The 20,000-nt window shown below is 51.1% G+C and overlaps 1 protein-coding gene across 2 annotated transcripts in view; it reads left to right on the forward strand.

Moving 5' to 3' along the window:
* LOC137359790 (rho guanine nucleotide exchange factor 1-like) overlaps window positions 1–20,000 on the forward strand; it is a 57,609-nt gene that overhangs the window by 520 nt on the left and 37,089 nt on the right. For both annotated transcript variants that reach the window (XM_068025489.1, XM_068025488.1), the window contains exons 2-4: window positions 16,029–16,175; window positions 16,689–16,771; window positions 16,882–17,007. In XM_068025489.1, the coding sequence (XP_067881590.1) occupies window positions 16,029–16,175; window positions 16,689–16,771; window positions 16,882–17,007 (356 nt within the window). The remainder of the gene's footprint in view (window positions 1–16,028; window positions 16,176–16,688; window positions 16,772–16,881; window positions 17,008–20,000) is intronic.

Raw genomic sequence — 20,000 nt, forward strand, 5'->3', positions numbered from 1 at the left:
CTTCTTCCATTAGTGGCGTTGGTTTAATGTCGACTCTGAAAGACGGCAACTCCACCAGTGCTGCATTCCCTCAGTCCTGCACTGCAAGTGATGTCCAAGATTATGGGCTGAAGACTTTGGAGGTGGGACTTGAGCCCTCAACCTTCTGACTCATGAGACAGGGGTTTTTACACCCCAGTGAGCCATGACTGGAACAAAATCATCCCTGTGATCCCACTGCAGGAACCCTTGCAGGAAGGTGAATGTATGTGTGACAGGGAAAGAGTGCCCATGGTGACACCTCTAGATGGTTTAATATTCATTTCCGGAGCTCACGCACCATGAATAGTCACATGGCGGAGGTCGGGGGTAGGATGGAAGAGAATGGAACCTGTACGCTAGTGAGATCAGGAATGTAGGTGGTCATTGCAATTATGGCACCCAATCTGTAATACATAACAGATCTCCGGAGGTGAGAAAGAGGCTGGAATCTAATCGAGGGGCTCGGGGGGGTTTATATATAGAATAACAGATACCCGGGAGTGAGTTACAGACTGGAATCTAATCGAGGGGTTCAGGTGGTTTATATATAGAATAACAGATACCCGGGAGTGAGTTACAGACTGGAATCTAATCGAGGGGTTCTTTGGTTTATATATAGAATAACAGATACCCGGGAGTGAGTTACAGACTGGAATCTAATCGAGGGGTTCGGGGGGTTTATATATAGAATAACAGATACCCGGGAGTGAGTTACAGACTGGAATCTAATCGAGGGGTTCGGGTAGTTTATATATAGAATAACAGATACCCGGGAGTGAGTTACAGACTGGAATCTAATCGAGGGGTTCGGGTGGTTTATATATAGAATAACAGATACCCGGGAGTGAGTTACAGACTGGAATCTAATCGAGGGGTTCGGGGGGTTTATATATAGAATAACAGATACCCGGGAGTGAGTTACAGACTGGAATCTAATCGAGGGGTTCGGGTGGTTTATTTATAGAATAACAGATACCCGGGAGTGAGTTACAGACTGGAATCTAATCGAGGGGCTCGGGGGGGTTTATATATAGAATAACAGATACCCGGGAGTGAGTTACAGACTGAAATCTAATCGAGGGGCTCGGAGGGGTTTATATATAGAATAACAGATACCCGGGAGTGAGTTCCAGACTGGAATCTAATCGAGGGGTTTGGGGGGTTTATATATAGAATAACAGATACCTGGGAGTGAGTTACAGACTGAAATCTAATCGAGGGGCTCGGGGGGGTTTATATATAGAATAACAGATACCCGGGAGTGAGTTACAGACTGGAATCTAATCGAGGGGTTTGGGGGGTTTATATATAGAATAACAGATACCTGGGAGTGAGTTACAGACTGGAATCTAATCGAGGGGTTTGGGGGGTTTATATATAGAATAACAGATACCCAGGAGTGAGTTACAGACTGGAATCTAATCGAGAGGTTTGGGGGGTTTATATATAGAATAACAGATACCCGGGAGTGAGTTACAGACTGGAATCTAATTGAGGGGTTTGGGGGGTTTATATATAGAATAACAGATACCTGGGAGTGAGTTACAGACTGGAATCTAATCGAGGGGTTTATATATAGAATAACAGATACCCGGGAGTGAGTTACAGACTGGAATCTAATCGAGGGGTTTGGGGGGGTTTATATATAGAATAACAGATACCCGGGAGTGAGTTACAGACTGGAATCTAATCGAGGGGTTTGGGGGGGTTTATATATAGAATAACAGATATCCGGGAGTGAGTTACAGACTGGAATCTAATCGAGCGGTTCGGGTGGTTTATATATAGAACAACAGATACCCAGGAGTGAGTTACAGACTGGAATCTAATCGAGAGGTTTGGGTGGTTTATATATAGAACAACAGATACCCGGGAGTGAGTTACAGGCTGGAATCTAATCGAGGGGTTCGGGGGGTTTATATATAGAATAACAGATACCCGGGATTGAGTTACAGGCTGGAATCTAATCGAGGGGTTCGGGGGGTTTATAGATAGAATAACAGATACCCGGGAGTGAGTTACAGGCTGGAATCTAATCGAGGGGTTTGGGGGGTTTATATATAGAATAACAGATACCTGGGAGTGAGTTACAGACTGGAATCTAATTGAGGGGTTCGGGGGGTTTAAATATAGAATAACAGATACACGGGAGTGAGTTACAGACTGGAATCTAATCGAGGGGTTCGGGGGGTTTATATATAGAATAACAGATACCCGGGAGTGAGTTACAGACTGTAATCTAATCGAGGGGTTCGGGTGGTTTATATATTGAATAACAGATACCCGCGGGTGAGTTATAGACTGGAATCAAATCGAGGGGTTTGGGGGGTTTATATATAGAATAACAGATACCCGGGAGTGAGTTACAGACTGGAATCTAATCGAGGGGTTCGGGTGGTTTATATATAGAATAACAGATACCTGGGAGTGAGTTACAGACTGGAATCTAATCGAGGGGTTCGGGTGGTTTATGGATAGAATAACAGATACCTGGGAGTGAGTTACAGACTGGAATCTAATCGAGGGGTTCGGGTTGTTTATATATAGAATAACAGATACCCGGGAGTGAGTTACAGACTGGAATCTAATCGAGGGGTTTGAGGGGTTTATATATAGAATAACAGATACCCGGGAGTGAGTTACAGACTGGAATCTAATCGAGGGGTTCGGGTGGTTTATATATAGAATAACAGATACCCGGGAGTGAGTTACAGACTGGAATCTAATCGAGGGGTTTGGGGGGTTTATATATAGAATAACAGATACCCGGCAGTGAGTTACAGACTGGAATCTAATCGAGGTGTTCGGGGGGTTTATATATAGAATAACAGATACCCGGGAGTGAGTTACAGACTGTAATCTAATCGAGGGGTTCGGGTGGTTTATATATTGAATAACAGATACCCGCGGGTGAGTTATAGACTGGAATCAAATCGAGGGGTTTGGGGGGTTTATATATAGAATAACAGATACCCGGGAGTGAGTTACAGACTGGAATCTAATCGAGGGGTTCGGGTGGTTTATGGATAGAATAACAGATACCTGGGAGTGAGTTACAGACTGGAATCTAATCGGGGGGTTCGGGGAGTTTATGTGCAGAATAACAGATACCCGGGAGTGAGTTACAGACTGGAATCTAATCGGGGGGTTCGGGTGGTTTATATATAGAATAACATACCTGGGAGTGAGTTACAGACTGGAATCTAATCGGGGGGTTCGGGTGGTTTATATATAGAATAACATACCTGGGAGTGAGTTACAGACTGGAATCTAATCGGGGGGTTCGGGTGGTTTAGATATAGAATAACATACCCGGGAGTGAGTTACAGACTGGAATCTAATCGAGGGGTTCGGGTGGTTTATATATAGAATAACAGATACCTGGGAGTGAGTTACAGACTGGAATCTAATCGGGGGGTTCGGGTGGTTTATATATAGAATAACAGATACCTGGGAGTGAGTTACAGACTGGAATCTAATCGGGGGGTTCTGGTGGTTTATATATAGAATAACATACCTGGGAGTGAGTTACAGACTGGAATCTAATCGAGGGGTTCGGGGGGTTTATATATAGAATAACATACCTGGGAGTGAGTTACAGACTGGAATCTAATCGGGGGGTTCGGGTGGTTTATATATAGAATAACATACCTGGGAGTGAGTTACAGACTGGAATCTAATCGGGGGGTTCGGGTGGTTTATATATAGAATAACAGATACCTGGGAGTGAGTTACAGACTGGAATCTAATCGGGGGGTTCTGGTGGTTTATATATAGAATAACATACCTGGGAGTGAGTTACAGACTGGAATCTAATCGAGGGGTTCGGGGGGTTTATATATAGAATTACATACCTGGGAGTGAGTTACAGACTGGAATCTAATCGGGGGGTTCGGGTGGTTTATATATAGAATAACATACCTGGGAGTGAGTTACAGACTGGGATCTAATCGGGGGATTCAGTGGTTTATATATAGAATAACAGATACCTGGGAGTGAGTTACAGACTGGAATCTAATCGAGGGGTTCGGGTGGTTTATATATAGAATAACAGATACCCGGGAGTGAGTTACAGACTGGAATCTAATCGGGGGATTCAGTGGTTTATATATAAATATCATGCAAGAATGGACATAAGCAGACTTGAATGAATACAACAACTTGCATTTATATAGCAGCTTTAACATAGTAAAACATTGCAGGGTGCTTCACATGAGCTTTATCAGACGATATTTGACATTGAGCCAATATAGGAGATATTGGGACAGGTTGGTCAAGGAGCAGAGTGAGATAGAGAGACGGAAAAGTTTAAGGAAGGAATTCCAGACCTTACGGCCCAAGCAGCTGAAGGTGGAAATCGTGGATGTACTGGAGGCCATAAATGGAGGAGTGCTGAGATCCTGGAGGGTTGTAGGGGCTGGAGGAGGTTACAGAGATAGGGAGGGTTGTTGGACTGGAGGAGGTTACAGAGATAGGGAGGGTTGTAGGGGCTGGAGGGGGTTACAGAGGTAGGGAGGGTTGTTGGACTGGAAGAGGTTACAGAGATAGGGAGGGTTCTCGGGGCTGAAGGAGGTTACAGAGATAGGGAGAGTTTTAGGGGCTGGAGGAGGTTACAGAGATAGGGAGGGTTGTTGGACTGGAAGAGGTTACAGAGATAGGGAGAGTTTTAGGGGCTGGAGGAGGTTACAGAGGTAGGGAGGGTTGTTGGACTGGAAGAGGTTACAGAGATAGGGAGGGTTTTAGGGGCTGGAGGAGGTTACAGAGGTAGGGAGGGTTGTTGGACTGGAAGAGGTTACAGAGATAGGGAGAGTTTTAGGGGCTGGAGGAGGTTACAGAGGTAGGGAGGGTTGTTGGACTGGAAGAGGTTACAGAGATAGGGAGGGTTGTTGGGCTGGAAGAGGTTACAGAGATGGGGAAGATTGTAGGGTCTGGAGGAGGTTACAGAGATTGGGAGGGTTGTCGGGGCTGAAGGAGGTTACAGAGATAGGGAGGGTTGTAGGGGCTGGAGGAGGTTACAGAGATAGGGAGGATTTTAGGGGCTGGAGGAGGTTACAGAGGTAGGGAGAGTTGTTGGGCTGGAAGAGGTTACAGAGATGGGGAAGATTGTAGGGTCTGGAGGAGGCGACAGAGATAGGGAGGGTTGCAGAGTCTGGAGGAGGTTACAGAGGTAGGGAGGGTTGTTGGACTGGAAGAGGTTACAGAGATAGGGAGGGTTGTTGGGCTGGAAGAGGTTGCAGAGATAGGGAGGGCTGGAGGATGTTACAGAGATAGGGAGGGTTTTAGGGCCTGGAGGAGGTTACAGAGATAGGGAGGGTTGTAGGGACTGGAGGAGGTTCCAGAGATAGGGAGGGTTGCAGTGACTGGAGGAGGTTCCAGAGATAGGGAGGGTTGCAGGGACTGGAGGAGGTTCCAGAGATAGGGAGGGTTGTAGGGGCTGGAGGTGGTTACAGAGATAGGGAGGGTTGCAGGGACTGGAGGAGGTTCCAGAGATAGGGAGGGTTGCAGGGACTGGAGGAGGTTCCAGAGATAGGGAGGGTTGTAGGGGCTGGAGGTGGTTACAGAGATAGGGAGAATTGTCGGGACTGGAGGAGGTTCCAGAGATAGGGAGGGGAGGAAGCCTTGGAAGGATTTGATGATAAGAACAGAAACCTGCGAATGAGCTACAGGCTGGGATCTTGTAGGGACCAGATGGATTATATATCGAATTATGACTATCTGAATTTTGCACATACATTTCATGTTTGTCACGTGGCATGAACTACTGGGCAAGAGAGTGCCACTGGGAGTTGAGAAATATTGGTCCAGTTACAGTTATATTCCCAGCACCCTGTCTGATTTCTGTCCTGACCCTGAGTCCAGTTACAGTTATATTCCCAGCACCCTGTCTGATTTCTGTCCTGGCCCTGAGTCCAGTTACAGTTATATTCCCAGCACCCTGTCTGATTTCTGTCCTGACCCTGAGTCCAGTTACAGTTATATTCCCAGCACCCTGTCTGATTTCTGTCCTGACCCCCAGTCCAGTTACAGTTATATTCCCAGCACCCTGTCTGTTTTCTGTCCTGACCCTGAGTCCAGTTACAGTTATATTCCCAGCACCCTGTCTGATTTCTGTCCTGACCCTGAGTCCAGTTACAGTTATATTCCCAGCACCCTGTCTGATTTCTGTCCTGACCCTGAGTCCAGTTACAGTTATATTCCCAGCACCCTGTCTGATTTCTGTCCTGACCCTGAGTCCAGTTACAGTTATATTCCCAGCACCCTGTCTGATTTCTGTCCTGACCCTGAGTCCAGTTACAGTTATATTCCCAGCACCCTGTCTGATTTCTGTCCTGACCCCCAGTCCAGTTACAGTTATATTCCCAGCACCCTGTCTGATTTCTGTCCTGGCCCTGAGTCCAATTACAGTTATATTCCCAGCACCCTGTCTGATTTCTGTCCTGACCCCCAGTCCAGTTACAGTTATATTCCCAGCACCCTGTCTGATTTCTGTCCTGACCCCCAGTCCAGTTACAGTTATATTCCCAGCACCCTGTCTGATTTCTGTCCTGACCCCCAGTCCAGTTACAGTTATATTCCCAGCACCCTGTCTGATTTCTGTCCTGGCCCTGAGTCCAGTTACAGTTATATTCCCAGCACCCTGTCTGATTTCTGTCCTGACCCTGAGTCCAGTTACAGTTATATTCCCAGCACCCTGTCTGATTTCTGTCCTGACCCCCAGTCCAGTTACAGTTATATTCCCAGCACCCTGTCTGATTTCTGTCCTGACCCCCAGTCCAGTTACAGTTATATTCCCAGCACCCTGTCTGATTTCTGTCCTGACCCCCAGTCCAGTTACAGTTATATTCCCAGCACCCTGTCTGATTTCTATCCTGACCCTGAGTCCAGTTACAGTTATATTCCCAGCACCCTGTCTGATTTCTGTCCTGACCCCCAGTCCAGTTACAGTTATATTCCCAGCACCCTGTCTGATTTCTGTCCTGACCCTGAGTCCAGTTACAGTTATATTCCCAGCACCCTGTCTGATTTCTGTCCTGACCCTGAGTCCAGTTACAGTTATATTCCCAGCACCCTGTCTGATTTCTGTCCTGACCCCCAGTCCAGTTACAGTTATATTCCCAGCACCCTGTCTGTTTTCTGTCCTGACCCTGAGTCCAGTTACAGTTATATTCCCAGCACCCTGTCTGATTTCTGTCCTGGCCCTGAGTCCAGTTACAGTTATATTCCCAGCACCCTGTCTGATTTCTGTCCTGACCCCCAGTCCAGTTACAGTTATATTCCCAGCACCCTGTCTGATTTCTGTCCTGACTCGCAGTCCAGTTATAGTTATATTCCCAGCACCCTGTCTGATTTCTGTCCTGACCCCCAGTCCAGTTACAGTTATATTCCCAGCACCCTGTCTGATTTCTGTCCTGGCCCTGAGTCCAGTTACAGTTATATTCCCAGCACCCTGTCTGTTTTCTGTCCTGACCCTGAGTCCAGTTACAGTTATATTCCCAGCACCCTGTCTGATTTCTGTCCTAACCCCCAGTCCAGTTACAGTTATATTCCCAGCACCCTGTCTGATTTCTGTCCTGGCCCTGAGTCCAGTTACAGTTATATTCCCAGCACCCTGTCTGATTTCTGTCCTGACCCCCAGTCCAGTTACAGTTATATTCTCAGCACCCTGTCTGATTTCTGTCCTGACCCCCAGTCCAGTTATAGTTATATTCCCAGCACCCTGTCTGATTTCTGTCCTGACCCCCAGTCCAGTTACAGTTATATTCCCAGCACCCTGTCTGTTTTCTGTCCTGACCCTGAGTCCAGTTACAGTTATATTCCCAGCACCCTGTCTGATTTCTGTCCTGACCCTGAGTCCAGTTACAGTTATATTCCCAGCACCCTGTCTGATTTCTGTCCTGACCCCCAGTCCAGTTACAGTTATATTCCCAGCACCCTGTCTGATTTCTGTCCTGGCCCTGAGTCCAGTTACAGTTATATTCCCAGCACCCTGTCTGATTTCTGTCCTGACCCCCAGTCCAGTTACAGTTATATTCCCAGCACCCTGTCTGATTTCTGTCCTGACCCCCAGTCCAGTTATAGTTATATTCCCAGCACCCTGTCTGATTTCTGTCCTGACCCCCAGTCCAGTTACAGTTATATTCCCAGCACCCTGTCTGATTTCTGTCCTGACCCCCAGTCCAGTTACAGTTATATTCCCAGCACCCTGTCTGTTTTCTGTCCTGACCCTGAGTCCCGTTACAGTTATATTCCCAGCACCCTGTCTGATTTCTGTCCTGACCCCCAGTCCAGTTACAGTTATATTCCCAGCACCCTGTCTGATTTCTGTCCTGGCCCTGAGTCCAGTTACAGTTATATTCCCAGCACCCTGTCTGATTTCTGTCCTGACCCCCAGTCCAGTTACAGTTATATTCCCAGCACCCTGTCTGATTTCTGTCCTGACCCTGAGTCCAGTTACAGTTATATTCCCAGCACCCTGTCTGATTTCTGTCCTGACCCCCAGTCCAGTTACAGTTATATTCCCAGCACCCTGTCTGATTTCTGTCCTGGCCCTGAGTCCAATTACAGTTATATTCCCAGCACCCTGTCTGATTTCTGTCCTGACCCCCAGTCCAGTTACAGTTATATTCCCAGCACCCTGTCTGATTTCTGTCCTGACCCTGAGTCCAGTTACAGTTATATTCCCAGCACCCTGTCTGATTTCTGTCCTGACCCCCAGTCCAGTTACAGTTATATTCCCAGCACCCTGTCTGTTTTCTGTCCTGACCCTGAGTCCAGTTACAGTTATATTCCCAGCACCCTGTCTGATTTCTGTCCTGACCCTGAGTCCAGTTACAGTTATATTCCCAGCACCCTGTCTGATTTCTGTCCTGACCCTGAGTCCAGTTACAGTTATATTCCCAGCACCCTGTCTGATTTCTGTCCTGACCCTGAGTCCAGTTACAGTTATATTCCCAGCACCCTGTCTGATTTCTGTCCTGACCCTGAGTCCAGTTACAGTTATATTCCCAGCACCCTGTCTGATTTCTGTCCTGACCCCCAGTCCAGTTACAGTTATATTCCCAGCACCCTGTCTGATTTCTGTCCTGGCCCTGAGTCCAATTACAGTTATATTCCCAGCACCCTGTCTGATTTCTGTCCTGACCCCCAGTCCAGTTACAGTTATATTCCCAGCACCCTGTCTGATTTCTGTCCTGACCCCCAGTCCAGTTACAGTTATATTCCCAGCACCCTGTCTGATTTCTGTCCTGACCCCCAGTCCAGTTACAGTTATATTCCCAGCACCCTGTCTGATTTCTGTCCTGGCCCTGAGTCCAGTTACAGTTATATTCCCAGCACCCTGTCTGATTTCTGTCCTGACCCTGAGTCCAGTTACAGTTATATTCCCAGCACCCTGTCTGATTTCTGTCCTGACCCCCAGTCCAGTTACAGTTATATTCCCAGCACCCTGTCTGATTTCTGTCCTGACCCCCAGTCCAGTTACAGTTATATTCCCAGCACCCTGTCTGATTTCTGTCCTGACCCCCAGTCCAGTTACAGTTATATTCCCAGCACCCTGTCTGATTTCTATCCTGACCCTGAGTCCAGTTACAGTTATATTCCCAGCACCCTGTCTGATTTCTGTCCTGACCCCCAGTCCAGTTACAGTTATATTCCCAGCACCCTGTCTGATTTCTGTCCTGGCCCCCAGTCCAGTTACAGTTATATTCCCAGCACCCTGTCTGATTTCTGTCCTGACCCTGAGTCCAGTTACAGTTATATTCCCAGCACCCTGTCTGATTTCTGTCCTGACCCCCAGTCCAGTTACAGTTATATTCCCAGCACCCTGTCTGTTTTCTGTCCTGACCCTGAGTCCAGTTACAGTTATATTCCCAGCACCCTGTCTGATTTCTGTCCTGGCCCTGAGTCCAGTTACAGTTATATTCCCAGCACCCTGTCTGATTTCTGTCCTGACCCCCAGTCCAGTTACAGTTATATTCCCAGCACCCTGTCTGATTTCTGTCCTGACTCGCAGTCCAGTTATAGTTATATTCCCAGCACCCTGTCTGATTTCTGTCCTAACCCCCAGTCCAGTTACAGTTATATTCCCAGCACCCTGTCTGATTTCTGTCCTGGCCCTGAGTCCAGTTACAGTTATATTCCCAGCACCCTGTCTGATTTCTGTCCTGACCCCCAGTCCAGTTACAGTTATATTCTCAGCACCCTGTCTGATTTCTGTCCTGACCCCCAGTCCAGTTATAGTTATATTCCCAGCACCCTGTCTGATTTCTGTCCTGACCCCCAGTCCAGTTACAGTTATATTCCCAGCACCCTGTCTGTTTTCTGTCCTGACCCTGAGTCCAGTTACAGTTATATTCCCAGCACCCTGTCTGATTTCTGTCCTGGCCCCCAGTCCAGTTACAGTTATATTCCCAGCACCCTGTCTGATTTCTGTCCTGACCCCCAGTCCAGTTACAGTTATATTCCCAGCACCCTGTCTGATTTCTGTCCTGGCCCTGAGTCCAGTTACAGTTATATTCCCAGCACCCTGTCTGATTTCTGTCCTGACCCCCAGTCCAGTTACAGTTATATTCCCAGCACCCTGTCTGATTTCTGTCCTGACCCCCAGTCCAGTTATAGTTATATTCCCAGCACCCTGTCTGATTTCTGTCCTGACCCCCAGTCCAGTTACAGTTATATTCCCAGCACCCTGTCTGATTTCTGTCCTGACCCCCAGTCCAGTTACAGTTATATTCCCAGCACCCTGTCTGTTTTCTGTCCTGACCCTGAGTCCCGTTACAGTTATATTCCCAGCACCCTGTCTGATTTCTGTCCTGACCCCCAGTCCAGTTACAGTTATATTCCCAGCACCCTGTCTGATTTCTGTCCTGGCCCTGAGTCCAGTTACAGTTATATTCCCAGCACCCTGTCTGATTTCTGTCCTGACCCCCAGTCCAGTTACAGTTATATTCCCAGCACCCTGTCTGATTTCTGTCCTGACCCTGAGTCCAGTTACAGTTATATTCCCAGCACCCTGTCTGATTTCTGTCCTGACCCCCAGTCCAGTTACAGTTATATTCCCAGCACCCTGTCTGATTTCTGTCCTGGCCCTGAGTCCAATTACAGTTATATTCCCAGCACCCTGTCTGATTTCTGTCCTGACCCCCAGTCCAGTTACAGTTATATTCCCAGCACCCTGTCTGATTTCTGTCCTGACCCTGAGTCCAGTTACAGTTATATTCCCAGCACCCTGTCTGATTTCTGTCCTGACCCCCAGTCCAGTTACAGTTATATTCCCAGCACCCTGTCTGTTTTCTGTCCTGACCCTGAGTCCAGTTACAGTTATATTCCCAGCACCCTGTCTGATTTCTGTCCTGACCCTGAGTCCAGTTACAGTTATATTCCCAGCACCCTGTCTGATTTCTGTCCTGACCCTGAGTCCAGTTACAGTTATATTCCCAGCACCCTGTCTGATTTCTGTCCTGACCCTGAGTCCAGTTACAGTTATATTCCCAGCACCCTGTCTGATTTCTGTCCTGACCCTGAGTCCAGTTACAGTTATATTCCCAGCACCCTGTCTGATTTCTGTCCTGACCCCCAGTCCAGTTACAGTTATATTCCCAGCACCCTGTCTGATTTCTGTCCTGGCCCTGAGTCCAATTACAGTTATATTCCCAGCACCCTGTCTGATTTCTGTCCTGACCCCCAGTCCAGTTACAGTTATATTCCCAGCACCCTGTCTGATTTCTGTCCTGACCCCCAGTCCAGTTACAGTTATATTCCCAGCACCCTGTCTGATTTCTGTCCTGACCCCCAGTCCAGTTACAGTTATATTCCCAGCACCCTGTCTGATTTCTGTCCTGGCCCTGAGTCCAGTTACAGTTATATTCCCAGCACCCTGTCTGATTTCTGTCCTGACCCTGAGTCCAGTTACAGTTATATTCCCAGCACCCTGTCTGATTTCTGTCCTGACCCCCAGTCCAGTTACAGTTATATTCCCAGCACCCTGTCTGATTTCTGTCCTGACCCCCAGTCCAGTTACAGTTATATTCCCAGCACCCTGTCTGATTTCTGTCCTGACCCCCAGTCCAGTTACAGTTATATTCCCAGCACCCTGTCTGATTTCTATCCTGACCCTGAGTCCAGTTACAGTTATATTCCCAGCACCCTGTCTGATTTCTGTCCTGACCCCCAGTCCAGTTACAGTTATATTCCCAGCACCCTGTCTGATTTCTGTCCTGGCCCCCAGTCCAGTTACAGTTATATTCCCAGCACCCTGTCTGATTTCTGTCCTGACCCTGAGTCCAGTTACAGTTATATTCCCAGCACCCTGTCTGATTTCTGTCCTGACCCCCAGTCCAGTTACAGTTATATTCCCAGCACCCTGTCTGTTTTCTGTCCTGACCCTGAGTCCAGTTACAGTTATATTCCCAGCACCCTGTCTGATTTCTGTCCTGGCCCTGAGTCCAGTTACAGTTATATTCCCAGCACCCTGTCTGATTTCTGTCCTGACCCCCAGTCCAGTTACAGTTATATTCCCAGCACCCTGTCTGATTTCTGTCCTGACTCGCAGTCCAGTTATAGTTATATTCCCAGCACCCTGTCTGATTTCTGTCCTGACCCCCAGTCCAGTTACAGTTATATTCCCAGCACCCTGTCTGATTTCTGTCCTGGCCCTGAGTCCAGTTACAGTTATATTCCCAGCACCCTGTCTGTTTTCTGTCCTGACCCTGAGTCCAGTTACAGTTATATTCCCAGCACCCTGTCTGATTTCTGTCCTAACCCCCAGTCCAGTTACAGTTATATTCCCAGCACCCTGTCTGATTTCTGTCCTGGCCCTGAGTCCAGTTACAGTTATATTCCCAGCACCCTGTCTGATTTCTGTCCTGACCCCCAGTCCAGTTACAGTTATATTCTCAGCACCCTGTCTGATTTCTGTCCTGACCCCCAGTCCAGTTATAGTTATATTCCCAGCACCCTGTCTGATTTCTGTCCTGACCCCCAGTCCAGTTACAGTTATATTCCCAGCACCCTGTCTGTTTTCTGTCCTGACCCTGAGTCCAGTTACAGTTATATTCCCAGCACCCTGTCTGATTTCTGTCCTGACCCTGAGTCCAGTTACAGTTATATTCCCAGCACCCTGTCTGATTTCTGTCCTGACCCCCAGTCCAGTTACAGTTATATTCCCAGCACCCTGTCTGATTTCTGTCCTGGCCCTGAGTCCAGTTACAGTTATATTCCCAGCACCCTGTCTGATTTCTGTCCTGACCCCCAGTCCAGTTACAGTTATATTCCCAGCACCCTGTCTGATTTCTGTCCTGACCCCCAGTCCAGTTATAGTTATATTCCCAGCACCCTGTCTGATTTCTGTCCTGACCCCCAGTCCAGTTACAGTTATATTCCCAGCACCCTGTCTGATTTCTGTCCTGACCCCCAGTCCAGTTACAGTTATATTCCCAGCACCCTGTCTGTTTTCTGTCCTGACCCTGAGTCCCGTTACAGTTATATTCCCAGCACCCTGTCTGATTTCTGTCCTGACCCCCAGTCCAGTTACAGTTATATTCCCAGCACCCTGTCTGATTTCTGTCCTGGCCCTGAGTCCAGTTACAGTTATATTCCCAGCACCCTGTCTGATTTCTGTCCTGACCCCCAGTCCAGTTACAGTTATATTCCCAGCACCCTGTCTGATTTCTGTCCTGACCCTGAGTCCAGTTACAGTTATATTCCCAGCACCCTGTCTGATTTCTGTCCTGACCCCCAGTCCAGTTACAGTTATATTCCCAGCACCCTGTCTGATTTCTGTCCTGGCCCTGAGTCCAATTACAGTTATATTCCCAGCACCCTGTCTGATTTCTGTCCTGACCCCCAGTCCAGTTACAGTTATATTCCCAGCACCCTGTCTGATTTCTGTCCTGACCCCCAGTCCAGTTACAGTTATATTCCCAGCACCCTGTCTGATTTCTGTCCTGACCCCCAGTCCAGTTACAGTTATATTCCCAGCACCCTGTCTGATTTCTGTCCTGGCCCTGAGTCCAGTTACAGTTATATTCCCAGCACCCTGTCTGATTTCTGTCCTGACCCTGAGTCCAGTTACAGTTATATTCCCAGCACCCTGTCTGATTTCTGACCTGACCCCCAGTCCAGTTACAGTTATATTCCCAGCACCCTGTCTGATTTCTGTCCTGACCCCCAGTCCAGTTACAGTTATATTCCCAGCACCCTGTCTGATTTCTGTCCTGACCCCCAGTCCAGTTTCAGTTATATTCCCAGCACCCTGTCTGATTTCTGTCCTGACTCCCAGTCCAGTTACAGTTATATTCCCAGCACCCTGTCTGATTTCTGTCCTGACCCCCAGTCCAGTTACAGTTATATTCCCAGCACCCTGTCTGATTTCTGACCTGACCCCCAGTCCAGTTACAGTTATATTCCCAGCACCCTGTCTGATTTCTGTCCTGACCCCCAGTCCAGTTACAGTTATATTCCCAGCACCCTGTCTGATTTCTGTCCTGACCCCCAGTCCAGTTACAGTTATATTCCCAGCACCCTGTCTGATTTCTATCCTGACCCTGAGTCCAGTTACAGTTATATTCCCAGCACCCTGTCTGATTTCTGTCCTGGCCCCCAGTCCAGTTACAGTTATATTCCCAGCACCCTGTCTGATTTCTGTCCTGACCCTGAGTCCAGTTACAGTTATATTCCCAGCACCCTGTCTGATTTCTGTCCTGGCCCTGAGTCCAGTTACAGTTATATTCCCAGCACCCTGTCTGATTTCTGTCCTGACCCCCAGTCCAGTTACAGTTATATTCCCAGCACCCTGTCTGATTTCTGTCCTGACCCGCAGTCCAGTTATAGTTATATTCCCAGCACCCTGTCTGATTTCTGTCCTGACCCCCAGTCCAGTTACAGTTATATTCCCAGCACCCTGTCTGTTTTCTGTCCTGACCCTGAGTCCAGTTACAGTTATATTCCCAGCACCCTGTCTGATTTCTGTCCTGACCCCCAGTCCAGTTACAGTTATATTCCCAGCACCCTGTCTGATTTCTGTCCAGGCCCTGAGTCCAGTTACAGTTATATTCCCAGCACCCTGTCTGATTTCTGTCCTGACCCCCAGTCCAGTTACAGTTATATTCCCAGCACCCTGTCTGATTTCTGTCCTGACCCCCAGTCCAGTTATAGTTATATTCCCAGCACCCTGTCTGATTTCTGTCCTGACCCCCAGTCCAGTTACAGTTATATTCCCAGCACCCTGTCTGATTTCTGTCCTGACCCCCAGTCCAGTTACAGTTATATTCCCAGCACCCTGTCTGATTTCTGTCCTGACCCCCAGTCCAGTTACAGTTATATTCCCAGCACCCTGTCTGATTTCTGTCCTGACCCCCAGTCCAGTTACAGTTATATTCCCAGCACCCTGTCTGATTTCTGTCCTGACCCCCAGTCCAGTTACAGTTATATTCCCAGCACCCTGTCTGATTTCTGTCCTGACCCCCAGTCCAGTTCCAGTTATATTCCCAGCACCCTGTCTGATTTCTGTCCTGACCCCCAGTCCAGTTACAGTTATATTCCCAGCACCCTGTCTGATTTCTGTCCTGACCCCCAGTCCAGTTACAGTTATATTCCCAGCACCCTGTCTGATTTCTGTCCTGACCCCCAGTCCAGTTACAGTTATATTCCCAGCACCCTGTCTGATTTCTGTCCTGACCCCCAGTCCAGTTACAGTTATATTCCCAGCACCCTGTCTGATTTCTGTCCTGACCCCCAGTCCAGTTCCAGTTATATTCCCAGCACCCTGTCTGATTTCTGTCCTGACCCCCAGTCCAGTTACAGTTATATTCCCAGCACCCTGTCTGATTTCTGTCCTGACCCCCAGTCCAGTTACAGTTATATTCCCAGCACCCTGTCTGATTTCTGTCCTGACCCCCAGTCCAGTTCCAGTTATATTCCCAGCACCCTGTCTGATTTCTGTCCTGACCCCCAGTCCAGTTATAGTTATATTCCCAGCACCCTGTCTGATTTCTGTGTCAACCCCACAGAGCTCTTCATTACAGAGCACGCTCATGTCCGAATGCTGAAGGTTCTCTATGAAGTTTTCTACCAACGTATGCTGCACGAGAACATCCTGTCCGACACGGAGCTTCAGAGCATCTTCCCCAGCCTGGACGAGCTGATCGAGGTGCATGGTACGCCAGCGGGGCCTTTCTCTGGGGAGTGGGTAGGAGGGAATGTGAACTTGGCAGGGGAACGGAAGAGAGCACCGGGACTGGCGAGCAAGAGGCATGGGGACTGTGGGGCGGAGTGGGACACAGGAATTGGGGGAGGAGTTCCAGGGACTGTGGTGGGGGCAGTCGGGGTACTGTGGTGGGGGCAGTCGGGTTACCGTGGTGGGGAGCGGGGTGGTGATGAGGCAGGGACAGGAGGAGGCGGGGGACCAGCGGTGGAGGATGCCCGGGGCTCCGCGGGTGAGGAGGCTCGGGGTTGGGGCCAGGGGAGGAGGCACAGGGGCCAGGTGGTACAATGGTAATTGCTGTTGGAAGCTGCACTAACTCGACTTGACAGATGTACTTGTTCCAATCGTATTGACCCAGTAAAAGGCAGCTGTCGCGATGCTCACCCTTCCTGCAGCTCTCTGGAGTGGCTGTTCATTCATCCCTAAATACTGCCTAATTGTCACCTCTGTGTCTCTCCCATTCCAGCACATTTCTACGAGAACATGAAGAAGCTTCGACAAGACAATGGCTACCTAGTGACGGAGATTGGTGACACCTTACTCACCAGGGTAGGTTAGCAGGTTCAATCAGAGAGCTCGGCACATTACTGAACGGGATCATCCAGTTATACAGGCAATGCCTCGGGGGACATGGCACTAACCCTGCCCTTTTCTCGCAGTTTCATGGCACGGAGGGAGACTGGTTTAAGAAGCTGGCCTCTCGCTTCTGCAGCCTGCAATCTTTCGCCCTTGAGCTGATCAAATCCAAGCACAGGAAGGACCCGCGCTTCAGCCAGTTCATACAGGTACAATGTCAGGAATGGAGAGGGGCAGGGAGCTCGCCAGTGAGGGAGAGGGAGCTCGCCGGGGAGGGTGAGGGAGAGGGAGCTCGCCGGGGAGGGTGAGGGAGAGGGAGCTCGCCGGGGAGGGAGAGGGAGCTCGCCGGGGAGGGTGAGGGAGAGGGAGCTCGCCGGGGAGGGAGAGGGAGCTCGCCGGTGAGGGGCAGGGAGCTTGCCGGGGAGGGTGAGGGAGAGGGAGCTCGCCGGGGAGGGAGAGGGAGCTCGCCGGGGAGGGTGAGGGAGAGGGAGCTCGCCGGGGAGGGAGGGAGAGGGAGCTCGCCGGGGAGGGTGAGGGAGAGGGAGCTCACCGGGGAGGGTGAGGGAGAGGGAGCTCGCCGGGGAGGGTGAGGGAGAGGGAGCTCGCAGGGGAGGGTGAGGGAGAGGGAGCTCGCCGGTGAGGGGCAGGGAGCTTGCCGGGGAGGGTGAGGGAGAGGGAGCTCGCCGGGGAGGGAGAGGGAGCTCGCCGGGGAGGGTGAGGGAGAGGGAGCTCGCCGGGGAGGGTGAGGGAGAGGGAGCTCGCCGGGGAGGGTGAGGGAGAGGGAGCTCGCAGGGGAGGGTGAGGGAGAGGGAGCTCGCCGGTGAGGGGCAGGGAGCTGGCCGGGGAGGGTGAGGGAGAGGGAGCTCGCCGGGTAGGGTGAGGGACAGGGAGCTCGCCGGTGAGGGGCAGGGAGCTCGCCGGGGAGGGTGAGGGAGAGGGGAGCTCGCCGGTGAGGGAGAGGGATCTCTCTGGTGAGGGGCAGGGAGCTCGCTGGGGAGGGAGAGGGAGCTCGCCGGGGAGGGTGAGGGGCAGGGAGCTCGCCGGGGAGGGTGAGGGGCAGGGAGCTCGCCGGGGAGGGTGAGGGAGAGGGAGCTCGCCGGGGAGGGAGAGGGAGCTCACCGGGGTTGGTGAGAGAGAGGGAGCTCGCCGGGGAGGGTGAGGGGCAGGGAGCTCGCCGGGGAGGGTGAGGGAGAGGGAGCTCGCCGCGGAGGGTGAGGGAGAGGGAGCTCGCCGGGGAGGGTGAGGGAGAGGGAGCTCGCCGGGGAGGGTGAGGGAGAGGGAGCTCGCCGGAGTTGGTGAGGGAGAGGGAGCTCGCCGGGGAGGGTGAGGGAGAGGGAGCTCGCCGGGGAGGGAGAGGGAGCTCACCGGGGAGGGTGAGGGAGAGTGAGCTCGCCTGGGAGGGTGAGGGAGAGGGAGCTCACCGGTGAAGGTGAGGGAGCTCGCCGGGGAGGGTGAGGGAGCTCGCCGGGGAGGGTGAAGGAGAGGGAGCTCGCCGGGGAGGGTGAGGGTGAGGGAGCTCGCCGGGGAGGGTGAGGGAGCTCGCCGGGGAGGGTGAGGGAGAGCGAGCTCGCCGGGGAGGGAGAGGGAGCTCGCCGGGGCGGGTGAGCAAGAGGGAGCTCGCCGGGGAGGGGGAGGGAGCTCGCCGGGGCGGGTGAGCAAGAGGGAGCTCGCCGGGGAGGGTGAGGGGCAGGGAGCTTGCCGGGTAGGAGCAGGATGCTCGTCAGGAGGGTGAGGGAGAGAGAACTCGCCGGGGAGGAGCAGGATGCTCGTCAGGGAGGGTGAGGGGCAGGGAGCTCGCCGGGGAGGAGCAGGATGCTCGTCAGGGAGGGTGAGGGAGAGAGAACTCGCCGGGGAGGAGCAGGATGCTCGTCAGGGAGGGTGAGGGAGAGGGAGCTCGCCGGGGAGGGTGAGGGAGAGGGAGCTCGCTGGGAATGGTTGGGGAGGGGCAGGAAGCTCGCTTGTGTGGGTGAGGGAGAGGGAGCTTGCCCTCCCTCCCCCCCTCCTATTTCTCATCTACATGCTGCCCCTCGGCGACAGCATCCGAAAGCACAGTGTTGGTTTCACATGTACACTGATGACACCCAGCTCTACCTCACCACCACCTCTCTCAACTCCTCCGCTGTTGTTAAATTATCAGACTGCCGATCCGAAATCTAGTCCTGGATGGGCAGAAATTTCTTCCAATTAAACATCGGGAAGACTGAAGCCATGGTGTCTGGTCCCTGCTTCACACCCGATTCCCTAGCTACCCACTCTATCCCTCTCCATGGCAACTGTCTGAGATTGAGCCAGTCTGTTCACAGCCTTGGTGTCACATTTGTCCTGAGTTGAGCATCCGACCAAATATTCATGCCATCACTAAGACCATCTATTTCCACCTCTGTAACATCGCCTGTTCCACTATCACCTACTGAGATCGCTGACCTACACTGGTTCCTGGTCAAACAACATCTTCAGTTTATAATTCTCATCCTTGTTTTCAAATCCCTCCATGGCCTCATCCCTCCCTATCTCTGTAACCTCCTCCAGCCCCTACAACCCTCCCTATCTCTGTAACCTCCTCCAGCCCCTACAACCCTCCCTATCTCTGTATCCTCCCCCAGCCCCTACAACCCTCCCTATCTCTGTAACCTCCTCCAGCCCCCACAACCCTCCCTATCTCTGTAACTTGCTCCAGCCCCTACAACCCTCTCTATCTCTGTCACCTCCTCCAGTCCCTGCAACCCTCCCTATCTCTGTATCCTCCCCCAGCCCCTACAACCCTCCCTATCTCTGTCACCTCCTCCAGCCCCTACAACCCTCCCTATCTCTGTAACCTCCTCCAGCCCCCACAACCCTCCCTATCTCTGTAACTTGCTCCAGCCCCTGCAACCCTCCCTATCTCTGTCACCTCCTCCAGCCCCTACAACCCTCCCTATCTCTGTAACCTCCTCCAGCCCCTGCAACCCTCCCTATCTCTGTAACTTCTTCCAGCCCCGACAACCCTCCCTATCTCTGTAACCCCCTCCAGTCCCTACAACACTCCCTATCACTGTCACCTCCTCCAGCCCCTACAACCCTCCCTATCTCTGTAACCTCCTCCAGCCCCTGCAACCCTCCCTATCTCTGTAACTTCTTCCAGCCCCGACAACCCTCCCTATCTCTGTAACCCCCTCCAGTCCCTACAACACTCCCTATCACTGTCACCTCCTCCAGCCCCTAC

Source organism: Heterodontus francisci, unplaced genomic scaffold, assembly GCF_036365525.1.
Source record: "Heterodontus francisci isolate sHetFra1 unplaced genomic scaffold, sHetFra1.hap1 HAP1_SCAFFOLD_587, whole genome shotgun sequence".
NCBI lineage: Eukaryota > Metazoa > Chordata > Chondrichthyes > Heterodontiformes > Heterodontidae > Heterodontus > Heterodontus francisci.